General features: G+C 31.5%; 1 protein-coding gene across 2 annotated transcripts in view; it reads left to right on the top strand.

Moving 5' to 3' along the window:
- Window positions 1-6,829: 6,829 nt before the first annotated feature.
- Window positions 6,830-13,682, top strand: part of LOC140061179 (sodium- and chloride-dependent GABA transporter 2-like) — a 40,088-nt gene continuing 33,235 nt past the window's right edge. Inside the window, exon 1 of one of the 2 annotated variants that reach the window (XM_072107666.1) lies at window positions 6,830-7,276. In XM_072107666.1, coding sequence (XP_071963767.1) covers window positions 7,021-7,276 — 256 coding nt within the window. In that variant the 5' untranslated portion in view covers window positions 6,830-7,020. The remainder of the gene's footprint in view (window positions 7,277-13,682) is intronic. The other variant, XM_072107668.1, reaches the window with a different exon arrangement.

The raw sequence follows: 13,682 nt of genomic DNA, 5'->3' as shown, positions 1-13,682 counted from the left end.
TTTTTAAATCTATTTTGTGTAAAGAGATACAGAAAGACCTCCCAAAAAATCTGACCTTGTAAATAGGTCATTTGAGGTCAAAAGGGGTCAGATTGCAAAACAGGACAGGTCCCCACTTTACTACAACTATTAATGTTTGATCAAAATTTACAAGATAGTTCATAACAATTCTCAACAATTTTCATATTTTACCTATAGTGTTACCTTAGCAACCATTTCTATGTGTAACTAAGGAAAGTAATTTTTAAAAAACGTAAAAAATGGCGTTTTTATAAATACAAAGAATTGATTGCATTTGTACATGTTTCTCAATTTTACTTCTACTGCATTCCATTAATGACAAACTTGACCTTGTAAATTCATTCATTTTGAGGTCAACATTTTACCATAGTAACTGTTTCTATGCGAAAATTTAAAAAAAATAAGGAGTTTTTCATAAATAAAAAACATTTTTTCTACATAGTTTTACATTTCTACTTTTTGCCAAATTTACTTTAAATACTGAATCCTAATAATCTCAGAAAGAAAGTCTTGACGAATCTGAATAAAGGTTAAAAAAATGACCTTTAGTGTTATCTTAAACCTGTTTACGTAACAAATGATATTTAAAAAAAAAATTAAATATGGAGTTTCATGAAAAAATAAAAATTTTACATATTGAGGTCAAATGACATCAACATTTTACCTATAGTGTATTGTAGCAACTGTTTCTATACGTAACTAAGTACAATATTTTTAATATGGGGTTTCATGACTACAAACAATTGATTACATAGCTTTACTACCTTTTCCCAAATTTACTTATCTACTGAATCCCAGAAAATGTCTGACCTTGTGAAAAAAATTTTTTGGGTCAAGTTATGTCAAAATGTATTATCTATGTTATCTTAGAACCTGTTTCTATGCGTAACTAAGGATAATTGTTTTGTTAAATACAGTTGAACCTCCCGTAAGTGGCCACTCTCGGGACCTGGAAAAGTGGCCGCTTACGGGCGGTGACCCATTACGGGAGGTTCTGCCGATAAAGGGCCAAAATCACTTATTATGGCTATATACGATATTCTTAACGAATCGAGCCTCTCAATTTTCCAGCTAATTGTAGGCATATTATTATTTATAATCAGGTGGTTTAGTATTTTTTAGCATTTTCAGACAAATTTTAAAAACTTTTATCATATGAAAAATGGTCGGTCAAAATCTGTGTAGTTTTCTCATCTCTTCACAGTAATGTTTTTAAAACCTCTTCAAAATAAAGCTAATATATAAAGAAATACAATAAACATGCACCTCTAATTCATAGGTCCATGCAATAAGTATCACATTTTTCGATTGGCCGCTTACAAAAAATCTCACTTTTAGTATAAAAAGGTGCTCGCAGCTGCTTACGGTAAGCACCAAATGCACTAATTAGATAGGAAGAACAAACAGGCTTTTCAAAGTGCGTCCGTTAAGGGAGGTGGCCGCTGTAAATAAAATATGGGGTTTTCATGAATAAAAATAATCACAGAAGAAAGTGCTTACGAATATGACCTTGTGAAACGGTAATTTGAAAATGCAAATAAGGCATGCCTGCTAATAATCTACAAATTTAAATTTGTATGAGATAAATATGCAAAATCTAAAGAATATCTCATTTTTAGTTACCATAGTAACTGTTGCTATGCATAACTAAGGGAAATTAAATAATTATCAGATAATTATTAATTAATAATTATTACTGAATCCAACCATCACAGTAAAAAAAATATAGAATTTAAAACCAATATTTAATAATAAAGTGTGATATTTTACATGCTGACCTTAAATGAAATGAAATTTCAAATCAGGGCTTCAATATTTGTTATGTAGCATTAACATACCTGAGTATATCATTGACTTTTGATTGGTTCTATTTTGGGGAGGGGAAAGTGGTGGATCCAGGACTTTTAAATAGTTAGGTGGTTGAAGGCGAGGGTCTAAAAACTTAACTTTATGTCCTATCTTTTGCATTGCAATTTTTAACTTGGGGTGGGTGGGGGCTTGGAGAAAAGGGGGAGGTGGTTGGATGGAGGAGTTTGAATCCGTCTATTCATTGGGGCGATAGTAGCGGCAGTGTGGGTGGTGCTTGAATGCATGCATTTGACACTCTATAGTGGATGATCGACCAAATTGTTGCAGTTTATCTTTTTGTGGTTATAGTCGGGGTGGGGGTGGGGAGGGGTGGTAGTCGAAAGTGGTGGTGGATGGGCATATGGGATCTGCTTAGGTTAGCAAATAAAAGAAGTAAACAAATGAAAGAGGAGCTTCAAAATAAGAGAGGAGTAATCTGTTGCAAAGATTAAAATTCACAACGATCTGATAATTTATTCAAATTTCCAGAGGATATAACCTATAAAATGACATTAAAACTGGGAATTACAGAATCTATAATTAAAAATTAATTTTTTTTCTCACAACACAACTAGAACTATATAAAACATTAAGAATTTTTCTGACCAATGAGTTTCAAATCAAATAATCAAAGAAAATAAAATGTTTTTACTAATATACCATGTTTTTTTTTATATAAAAATGCCTATGTTTCTCGCAACACTGCTTGTAGATTTTAAATTTACCCCAGTATTTTATTTTAGAAATCAATTATTAAACATTAGAACTACCTATTTGTAATAAATCAGCTAAAAAAATACACCACTTTGGGCGTTATGGTGAAGTAAAGTTTAGTTGCATTGAACAATTTAAAAAAAGTGAAAAACACCCCTTTTTAAATAAATGGTATCTCCCAAAGTATGAAATAAAAAAAAAAAAAAAAAATTTGAAACAGGTACACAATGCATTGTTATTATGCATACACTAATTATTTTTTATAATTAAATGAACAACACAAAAATATCGCTCATCAAAGTAGTGCCAATATCCATTTTAAAAAACCTTAAAAAAGGACAAAATTTGTCAAAAACACAAATTTGGCCGTTGCCATGGAAATATACGTTTGAAATAAAAAATACTTCATATTTGATTTCTCTCAACACATATATAGCCATGTGCAAAATTTGAAAGAAATCCATTTTTTTGAGTCTGCCACTTTTTTTGATATTTCTTTGATTCTTACAGACAATGGCTCTTAAGTGTGTTAAACACTTTGTCTAATCTAAAAATTGTACAGTTTGTACTATTTAATGTATTGTATTGTATATTTATGCATATTAAAACCCAAGTCATAGGACTAAATTTTATTGAAATATATGTCCAAATTTGATTATTTTTCGAAAACAAAATAAAGACTTTTATCCGTGATAATATACATAGGACTGTGTCAGGTTGGTACAGTAATATTACTTAGAAATGCAGTTTTTATGCTAAAATATGCATTTTTACCCCTTGTGGTGTCCCCAACATGAAAAATAATTATTAAACCAATAAGACAATTTATTGAACGCTGAGTTTCTCATAATCATAGTGTTTTCACACGGTTCATATCAATTGGCGTATAGCCACGTGGAGTGTCTTCACAATTATATATTATTACAATACAAATGGCCTATATGCTTTCCTCAACAGAATATAATATACATTTTAATTCAACTTTATTTTAGACAAACTGTCCAAATGAAAAATTATAAATACAATAAAAGAAATACAAAGCATTATGTGAAACCGTCATGGAGAGAGGACCAAGAATTATCTGTTGTCATATAGTGCCTTTCTCCACTTAAAATACATTTTGGAATCAGTAAATATGCATATATACAATATTATGTATCAATCGGATTAAAATGATTTTATACAAAAAAAATCTTAGAGGCATGATGTAACAACATTTATTTTTTTAATGTATACAATTCAGACATGAGTGGGATATTCCATCGTTGATTTTTCGAAAAAAATTAATAAAGACTTTTATCCGTGATAATATACATAGGACTGTGTCAGGTTGGTACAGTAATATTAATCAGAAATGCAGTTTTTATGCTAAAATATGCATTTTTTCCCCTTGTTTTTCCCAACAGGAAAAATAATTATTAAACCAATAAAAGTATTTATTTAACGCTGAGGTTAATCATAATCATACAGTGTTTTCACACGGTAATACCGTACGTAAAGTAACTTCATTGCCTGGAGGCCTTTGGGATAACGATAAAATTATTTATTTTAAGACAATTTGGTGTATTAATATTCATTGACCCGTCGATTTTTTTTAAAGGTTTATGAAGGCTTCCTGTTGGAAGACTTATCCTTGGAGTTCACGTTAGGTTCATAACCTAAATTTAATTGAATTATAAGCCGTCTGGTCGGCTCTTTAAAAAAAACAAAAATTAAAAAGTTACACCACATAAAGCGTGGTCCCCACTAGAGACGCAACGCAAGGACGTAACGCAACGTAAGCGAGTTGACCAATGACAGGTCACTGTTCGAATAATCCATCGCTTGTGATTGGTAAAATCACTTACGTTGTGTTACGTTCCTGCGTTGCGTCGCTAGTGAGAACCAAGCTTAACGCGCGCTCTAATATACGTCACATTTTTAAGTTCTGTCTACAAACTTTGTGATGCAGAGTTTTTGACACAAGTGTACGCACGAATTTTATACGCTGGTATTAACAATTTTTTAGCGTATTTCATATTAATTTTTTCATGCATTATTTTGACACGCTTGTACCCGCGCTTTCTTCCCAACAGCAGCAACGTATTATGCGTGCATACACTTATGTCAAATACTTGGGACAAAAAATGTGTTATGTACCCAAATTTGATAGTGATATGCTTAAATATGGTAGTGATATGACATCATTATGTCCATATGGGTACATCACATTTTTTGGTCACATAAAGTGTGATAGTGTAGACAGCTTTAAGGTCTGTCTACACTATCAAACTTTATGCGACAAAATAGTGATGGTAATGATTATGTTTAAATATTGTAGTGATATGACATCAATATGTCCATATATGGGCACATCACATTTTGTTGTCTCAAGTATTTGACATAAGTGTACGCACGCATAATACGCTGGTGCTGTTGGGAAGAAAGCGCGGGTACAAGCGTGTCAAAATAATGCATGAAAAAATTAACATAAAATACGCTAAAAAAATTTCAATTTAATAATACCAGCGTATAAAATGCGTGCGTCAAAAATGGGACGTTGACATTTCAGGATAAATCGATTTATGGAAGAGAAAATAGTCAAGAACGAAAATACACAAGTCTGCTGTTTCCCGTACAATTTTAAATGATTATGTATTTTAATATTTTTACTCTAGGCCTACAGATGACTTTGCGGCACACCAGTACAGTATTCAAAATTACCTTCTTGATATGCGCTGAAAGGAACGGACGGCTTATTAAAATTTTAATTTATTAATGAACTCATGTGACCTATAAAGGTCATTTTTCATTTTTTATAATTCGTCTTCCGACAGGTTGATAAATTATTAATTTGTTTAGGCTGAGAGGGGATCGGGAATTATACGATTCCTAAGCTTGGTTCCCACTAGAACGTAACGCAAGGACGTAAACGCAACGCAAGTGTTCTAAAGCGTGGTTCCCACTAGCGACGCAACACAAGGACGTAACGCAACGCAAGTGAATTGACCAATCACAAGCGATGGCTTATTCGCTTGTGATTGCTAACTGTCTGTCTTGCGTTGCGTTTACGTCCTTGCGTTACGTTCTAGTGGGAACCAAGCTTTACCAATGACAAGCGAAGTTATAGACAGTTAGCAATCACAAGCGAATAAGCCATCGCTTGTGATTGGTCAATTCACTTGCGTTGCGTTACGTCCTTGTGTTGCGTCGGTAGTGGGAACCACGCTTTAGTTTTAACTTGGTTTATAGCCTTTATTGCAAGACCACCACTCCAATCCTAAACTAGTATACCGCCGTCTATAAGATAACCGCATACAATACCATTACCACCCGGATGTCATTGAATAAATAAGTAGGCCTATTCACATGAATTTCGCGCGCTTTTGGTGACCCATTTGGATAGAATCCAAAAATAATTTCAAAATACTTAAACAATTAAAAGCAAAGTATCCAGGGAGCACACGTTGTTTGTTTGCACAAACATTGACAACAAGATGTTTGTCACCTATATACATTATAATTTTTATTAGTAGAGAGACAGGCCACGCCTCAATCTGACCGTCACCATGGAGAGGTATATAAAAAAAATCCTCCATGATCTGACCCCATAATGAAATGGTAACATATTATATACTAAATGCCATTTTGGGCAAAAAAATCACATTCACGTGTTAAAGATATATAAATATAGGCCTGTACTTAGAACGCCCACTTAGTAGAGCATTGCATTTATATAGTCTCTTATCTTCCTTGAAAAGTGACGATCAAGTAGACAAACTAACTTAAATACTATATTTTATAATTTTCTATGTCAACTATTGGGTACACAACTATTAATTAATTATCTATAGTATATGCATCCCGGGTGTGTACTGTTCGATTGTATACTTTATTTACTTAAATCCAATTTTATGAATGGCCATTGTTGTATTGTTGAGATCATCATGGAAAAATACTACGTTATTGACCCACTCTAGATGATGTGGCATGACACATTCTAAAATTAGGGAATGTTGATTTTCATAATTCTACATGTTTTGGTTAATATAATCAGTTTTAATAATATATATCTTTTAAAATTAAAAGTATTAAAGTGTTTACTAAAATGTAATCATTTATACTCATTTTAATCAATGTTCTCGTAAAATATATTAACTAAAATAGTGGTTTTATCTTAAATGGTACAATGGACGATGCTAATTTTTAAGTAATCTCGTTGCGAGGGGGCGGCCTCTTTATAGAGAACACGCGCTTCAGTCTTCATTCATGTTCTTTGTTTTTCCGTGAGCAAACATTTAGGAGTGAAAACGTACGATAACCTTTGTTTTAGGTAACACCACCTTTTTACTCCTATAATTAACTGCCAAAGTTAAACTTGCCGTTTTGTGTGCTATTCTGATTTATTCTAATATATTATTAGTATAGTTTATTTATTGCATCCATCAAGAAGGAAACATGGAAAAAGATACAGCGACGAAGTACAGTAAAGTGAGTCGAGAAGAGGACATTCCCCGAATGCCAAATTATGATGCTAGGCCCCCCGTTGTTACCACCGGCTGTGAGGTTGTTGATAGTAAAGGCGGACAGGTCAAGTTGAATGATCGTGGGACTTGGTCTGGACAACTGGATTTTGTACTTGCCCTAATCGGCTTTTCTGTTGGTCTTGGAAATGTATGGCGGTTTCCGTATCTATGTTACAAAAATGGCGGAGGTAAGCTTCTTTAAAAATATTGAATGAGCCAGCCAGGCTCAAAAAGCCGCCTAAAAAACATAAATAATTATATATTAAAATCAATATTTTATTTTAAGCCTGCTGGTTTTTTACCATCTTACAATTTAGGTACAGTATCCTACTACTGTACTACCTATAGTGTATTATGTGGATGATGAAGTTAAATGTTTTCTGTCCGCATTCCAATTTGATTCAAAGATGATGATTTCATGTAATTTGTATGTTTAATTAGTGTACTAAAAGACTTAATAAGATGAGTGAGTGCAACAGGATACAGTACTATAGTCTATAGTATAGTAATGTATATATATGTTGATGAATTAAAAAATGTCGATGAATTAAAGTACTGTAGTACATTACAATTTACAATGTTATCATTTTTATTTAAACTTATGATTTTGAATTTTTAACTGTCTAATTTATAATATGTTATGAACTTCTCCTTACTGTAGTTAGTAAATAAAGAATAAGATTGATATTATTTGTAACAATTTACACTCGATACATCTCAACCATGACTGAATTTTGCCTGGCTTTAAAGCACTTTTTAGATTGTTATTAATTATTTATTTAAAAGAAACTGGACGCCAGAAATATTTATGCCTCTACTAGTTTTTACCTTGTATCCAATACAGGTAGTACAGTGGCTTGCATGGTTACTACTACTAGATCTAGGCCTAGTTAATTCTAAAGAAAAGAAATGACCTTGCTCGATGAATACAGTAAGGTCCACTTTTCTTTTGTGATATTTTTTTTCTGAAAATCGTGGGCTGCACACAATAGCACAAAATCAGCAAAACAGTAAACTATTACTGTATTAAAAACCAGATATTTTAAAAGCGCTAATAATATTGATAATGCATTTTTTACTGACATTTTTTCTGAAATTCGTGGGCTGAAAACTACAGCACAAACAAATTTATTCATAGTAAGATGAACAATTAAAAACCAGCCTTTTAAAAAAGATATTTAAATATTGGTAATCTCTATTTGTTTCACACATATTTTCCTTCATTTCTAACCCACTTTTTTCTGAAATTTGCGGGCCGTAAACTACAGCACAAAATCGTAAAATGAATAATTGAAAACTAGCTATATTAATGATGGTTTTATTGGATAATTTACTGAATTTATGAAGTTGAATTTTAGGAAGCAATTACTGTACTTCTCTCAGTCTCAGTAATTTGTTTGTACTTTAACCGTAAAGTGTTGCTCCTTAACTACAGTACAATTTTACCGGAAATGTATAGAAAAACAACATACTGTTGTAATATTAACTGGTGGTTACTTATTAATTCTTAACTGTTTCGTTTGTTTCCTGTTCAAAAAATATATATAGTACAGTAAAGTATCATAAAAATAATATAATAAAAAATCCATATGTTATGATTTAAAACAGTAAAAGAATAATTTTTTCTCTTTTTTTAAAGACCCATTTATTCATATTTATTGAAGGCTAGTAATATACTGTATGGAGGAAACTCTTCTTTAATAATAAAATTCGAAATTATAATTTTTACACATTATACAATAGTTCTGTATTGGCTCTGTAAACTACAATACCTGTAAAAATGTTGGTTCATTCAAGCCACAAAAGAGAAAATATAACTATATTATCCCTTTGAAATGTTGCTTTTGGATTCATTTTTACAGTAAAAGAAAGCATATTTGTTTGGATTTTTTTACTTTATCCCAGGCCCTTATATGAACAAAATCAAACCTCGCACCATTGTTCTCAAGCTTCAGTGAATGTATTGTTTTAGGATTAGTCCATGTAATACATGTTAATAATAGGACCAAATAAAAGCAGTTTTTAGTTTCAAGAATTTTTGTAATGATGTCTGATGATGTGGGGCTTTATAATTGGCTACTGTATATGTTATACCAACATGAGAATGTGGAGTTGTGGCTTGGTGGTTATGATGCTTGCCTGGGTTCAAGTCCCATCACATGTCAGGATTTTGTCTAAGGACAATTCAATTTCTTTATTGCTCTAAATGCCAACAAGGACTAATATCTGCTTAAACATGCTACATCATACAAACATATACATATGTGTACCGCCAAACCAAAACCAGGCGTTTGTCGGCAGCAAGGGATTTCTGTAAAATGCTTCTGAATGTGTAAAACCTATATCTTGACCTTTTTTAGTTTTTTAAATAATCTTACAGAAAATTTACCGTAGATTCCAAAAATCTATGTATTTTAAAGAAATTATAAGTATAAATCAATGAAAATAACATTTTAATGAGACCCCCTTTTTCGTCTTTGGTGAAAAAATCAAGTTCTATTCTGTAATTTGTGTCTATTTCTAACCAACTTTTACCTCTTTGATTATGAGAAGACCCCTTAATGTGTGGTATTTTTAGAAAGCTCGTGAAAAAATCTTTCCAAAGATAAAGGTTGTAGGTCATGTAAAATAATAGTATAGCCAATCAAACACATTCTTTAATAACCTTTTGGTATAAGCAAACCAGTCTTGTTGCTACGGAATCCTGAAACAGGCAATTTGATTGGCTAACAGAGTGGCTCAAGTCATTGAAGCGTTAAATTTGCCTTTAACAGCTATTCAAAGTACACTGAGGAAGCGGTAAGGTTTTAACAAAACTTTCTTACTGTAAAAAACATTCAATATTAATTCATACTTGCTATTTATGCATCCTAGATAATAATAAAACAACATAGAATAGTTTAATGATTTATATAATATGAAAAGTAGAAATATTGGCTTCACTAGCGAATCATAAACAACAAGAGGTTAGAAAGTACGAAATGACTTTCTAGCGCGACACACTCAGTTTGGTGAACACAGAAACACTTTTGATCAAAATATTAGGCCTAGCCTAGGCATAAGATAAGAGATGAACTGTATGCCAGCTTAGTACTTCAAGTTAGCCTAGTAAAACCACCTAGCATACCTTGGTCTAGGCCTAGCCCAAAAAAAAAATGATTTTTAAATGTGTTTAAAAAAGTTTAATTTAATTTTTCATTCTGTTTTCAGATCTCGATTGGTAATACTGTAATGTAATACCAATAGTTTTGACAGTGGTGGTGATGCTGTTGCTACTTTCTCTTCTCAAAGAACTCCAATAATGGTGATACGGTGCTTAATATAACTTTACAAAAATGAATTTGATTCTGATGATACATGACACATGTATTCTACTATGCAACGTAACCCTGAATAAACCGTGAAATAATTGTATCGAAAAATATGTATGTATTTAAATGACCCGGCACAAAAGATGATAATACTGTTGTTGTAACACGCAGCCTAAAATGACCAAAATTTTATAATTTAAAGTGTACCAATTGTAAATAAATTTAAACACATCAAACACAATCAAATGTCTGTGTATCATTAATTTTGGTTCATTTCTATGTGTTGTATTTTTATTGTCACTTTATTAATAGTACTTATTTATAGTTATTACAAGCCTCACACATAACATAAGTTTAGTAAAAAAAAGTTTACTAACGTATGTTGTTATTTGAAGTCTCATTTGACAATGTTAATGTTACTGGATTTCTTTGAAAATTTCAATGATTATAGAAAAATGTATTAGTTACATTTGTGCTAAATTTCAAAGTCATAGGTATACTAGAAGTTAGCGTTGTCAAGGTAAACATGAGTCGATGTCTGCCAGCACATTTAAACTTCCTGTTTGAACTATTGTTTATCTTTGAATGCATTTTTCACTGCTAAATAAAAATGAATTCTTACTTGTATTTCTTTACTTATTGTATCATAACTCTAAAAATACTTGACCAAATTGAATAATTTTTTCAGTATTTTAAAGCAAATTATGTGCTCTGTACAAATATCTTGAAAACTCAAAATGTCACATTTACGACAAATGCCTGGTTTTGATTTGGCTGTACACATATTTACATTTAAAATTTAAACACATAAAAAATTACAACTCCACTCCCAAAGACTTGTAAGACTTTGTTTATGTCGAGCATCTTGTGTATATATGTTTGTCTTGTGAACCTCTGAGGGTCCCTAATGGTCAGCAATCTATTTTCTGTTTACACATCTCAAAAGGTTAAATTATGAGTGTGATCATGCCAAGAAAAAAATGTGGCTCCACAATTTAATAAAGGGAGAAACATGAAAAAAAAAAATACAGTAAATAGATAAGTTTGATAATAGCAGAATATAATAACAGTATTAACCTTATTTTGAAGCAGGATATTTGTTTGCAAACCTACCGTCGTGAAAATAGTAGGGACAGTTAGTTAGGATAAATCATTACATAATCATATTACATTAGTCAAGTGCTATGTTTACTTTTAGCACAGTCGGCACAAATTTAGCAAACCCATTTTAGACATTAAATGCGCGTCTACCAACCACTAGTACTAAATGAATTAGTTTATTTCTTGAAAAGTCTCATTTGAATTGAGGGATTTATCAATAAAATGCTGGTTTAGAAAGTTAGAATGAAAAAGGTCCTTTTTAGGAGCTGTGTAACACCTACAATAATAATAAGTACACTACATTCAATCAAGCCTAACTTCTACTACACAGAATGTATGCACACACCAAATAGCTTTGTGCTATGTAGTACTGTATACACATGAACACAAAGAAATTTGTGTTCAATATATTAAATCAATAGAATTGTTAATCTACCCATAACTGTAGAATCCCTATGGCAAAATAGAACAATTAAATACTAGGCTGTGTAAAGATATTTAAATAAATTCTAGTTTAATTATTATCATGTTATTATAGCCCCTCTGAAGATCGTGTCATTGCACTAAAAAAAGTTCCGCAAACATTAGTTAAAATTGTAGCTACAGTACAGGATATAATTTATTAATTCTGAATTTGGAGTAGAAAGCATAGTGTTAATATATTGCATTTTTGGCAATTACCAATACCATTTGATGTGTAGCCATAAAAAAGGTGGTATTGTGTGTCCTTATGTACCATGTTGAAACACTGGTTCTCATCAGATCCCCCAAGTTAAGAAACATTTGGCCCTGTAATAGCTTGGATGGGAGACCATCTTGGAATATCATTCAGATGTATATATGGGGCTGGGGTTCCATTAATGTAGGCATTTGAAATCAGCATCGCTGACTCTTATGGCAGCCCCTGCATCTAGTATCTGCCTCAGACGTATTGGCTTATGAATGCCTCTACTCTGGTTAAGGTGAGCACTGGATGAGAATTCATAGCAAATACACTATACTACTGTATGCAACAAGGTAGGCAATGGCTAAAGTGGTAGTTTAGAACCTTCATTAATTTAGTTCAAACTCAAACTGTTTGGTTTATTACTGTACGTGCATTAAGTTCTTGCTTTTACAGGCAGCCAGCTGTTTTATTAAATTCTGTTAGTTAGGATATAACTGTACACAAAGAGAATGTGAAACTACTCTAGTAGCAGGATTACGCTGTACAGTTCTAACAGCAGACATCCTTATTTGGTTGTAAAGAAACTTTGTTATTTAGTACTACATGTTCCAGGAAATATCATAAGGTTTTGTTGATTAATTTAACATGCTGTAGTAATCAGCTTTAGCATTCAAATTCAAAATTCAAATTCAAAAAACTTTATTGTCAAACTCATGAATGGCTTGAAACTTTGGCTGAAAGTACACACATTAAAATTGTCTAAAAACATTGTCACACAAACAGTAAAAAAGAATAAAATCACATAAAACTGAGAACAAGATTTATATATTTATTCATGTTTTTTTTTTGGAAGATATATTAGGCATTTACTGTATTGTAATAGTAATAATAATAAAACTGTATATTTACAGTCGTTGATTAGTTTTGTTTTGTTTAGTACAGAAATGCATCTTACAATACAATAATTCTTAAAATATAATTGTTTTATGATATATTAGTCGGTTTCCAATAATGATAATTATTTATATTTTTGTATTTTGTAAAAAAATATTGCATTTTGAACTCTAAAACTCAAATGTACAGAAAGGACAATGACCAGGATATGAACCAATATGCTAACATTTCAAGGCAATCGCAATAGCATCCAAGCCACAGAGCCATCTATTCTGATAACCTTATACAAATTCATCGATAATAGGTATTTGTTATCTGTGATTGCGGAAGTGTACACAATTTGTAATCTATTTTCAAATAATTACACAAGTCTGTCACAAGTTCCGAATACAGTATTTTTATTGTTTTGTTTGAAAAGCAAGATGTTAATATTGTTTTAAGTTGATAGGGAATTATCATATTTGTTTATTAAAAGAGAATTCAATTAAGTGGTTATACAAATAAAGTTTAGAAGAAAAGTAATAATAAAAATATTTTATGACTATATTTTTTTAAAAAATCCAATGATTTGTCATGAAATAAATGTTAAGCATGAACAAGACACATTTTGGAAGACTGAGA

This window comes from Antedon mediterranea, chromosome 10 (genome assembly GCF_964355755.1).
Source record: "Antedon mediterranea chromosome 10, ecAntMedi1.1, whole genome shotgun sequence".
Taxonomy (NCBI): Eukaryota; Metazoa; Echinodermata; class Crinoidea; order Comatulida; family Antedonidae; genus Antedon; species Antedon mediterranea.
Note: the sequence above shows the minus strand (reverse complement) of the source record. Positions and strands in the feature narration are given on the sequence as shown.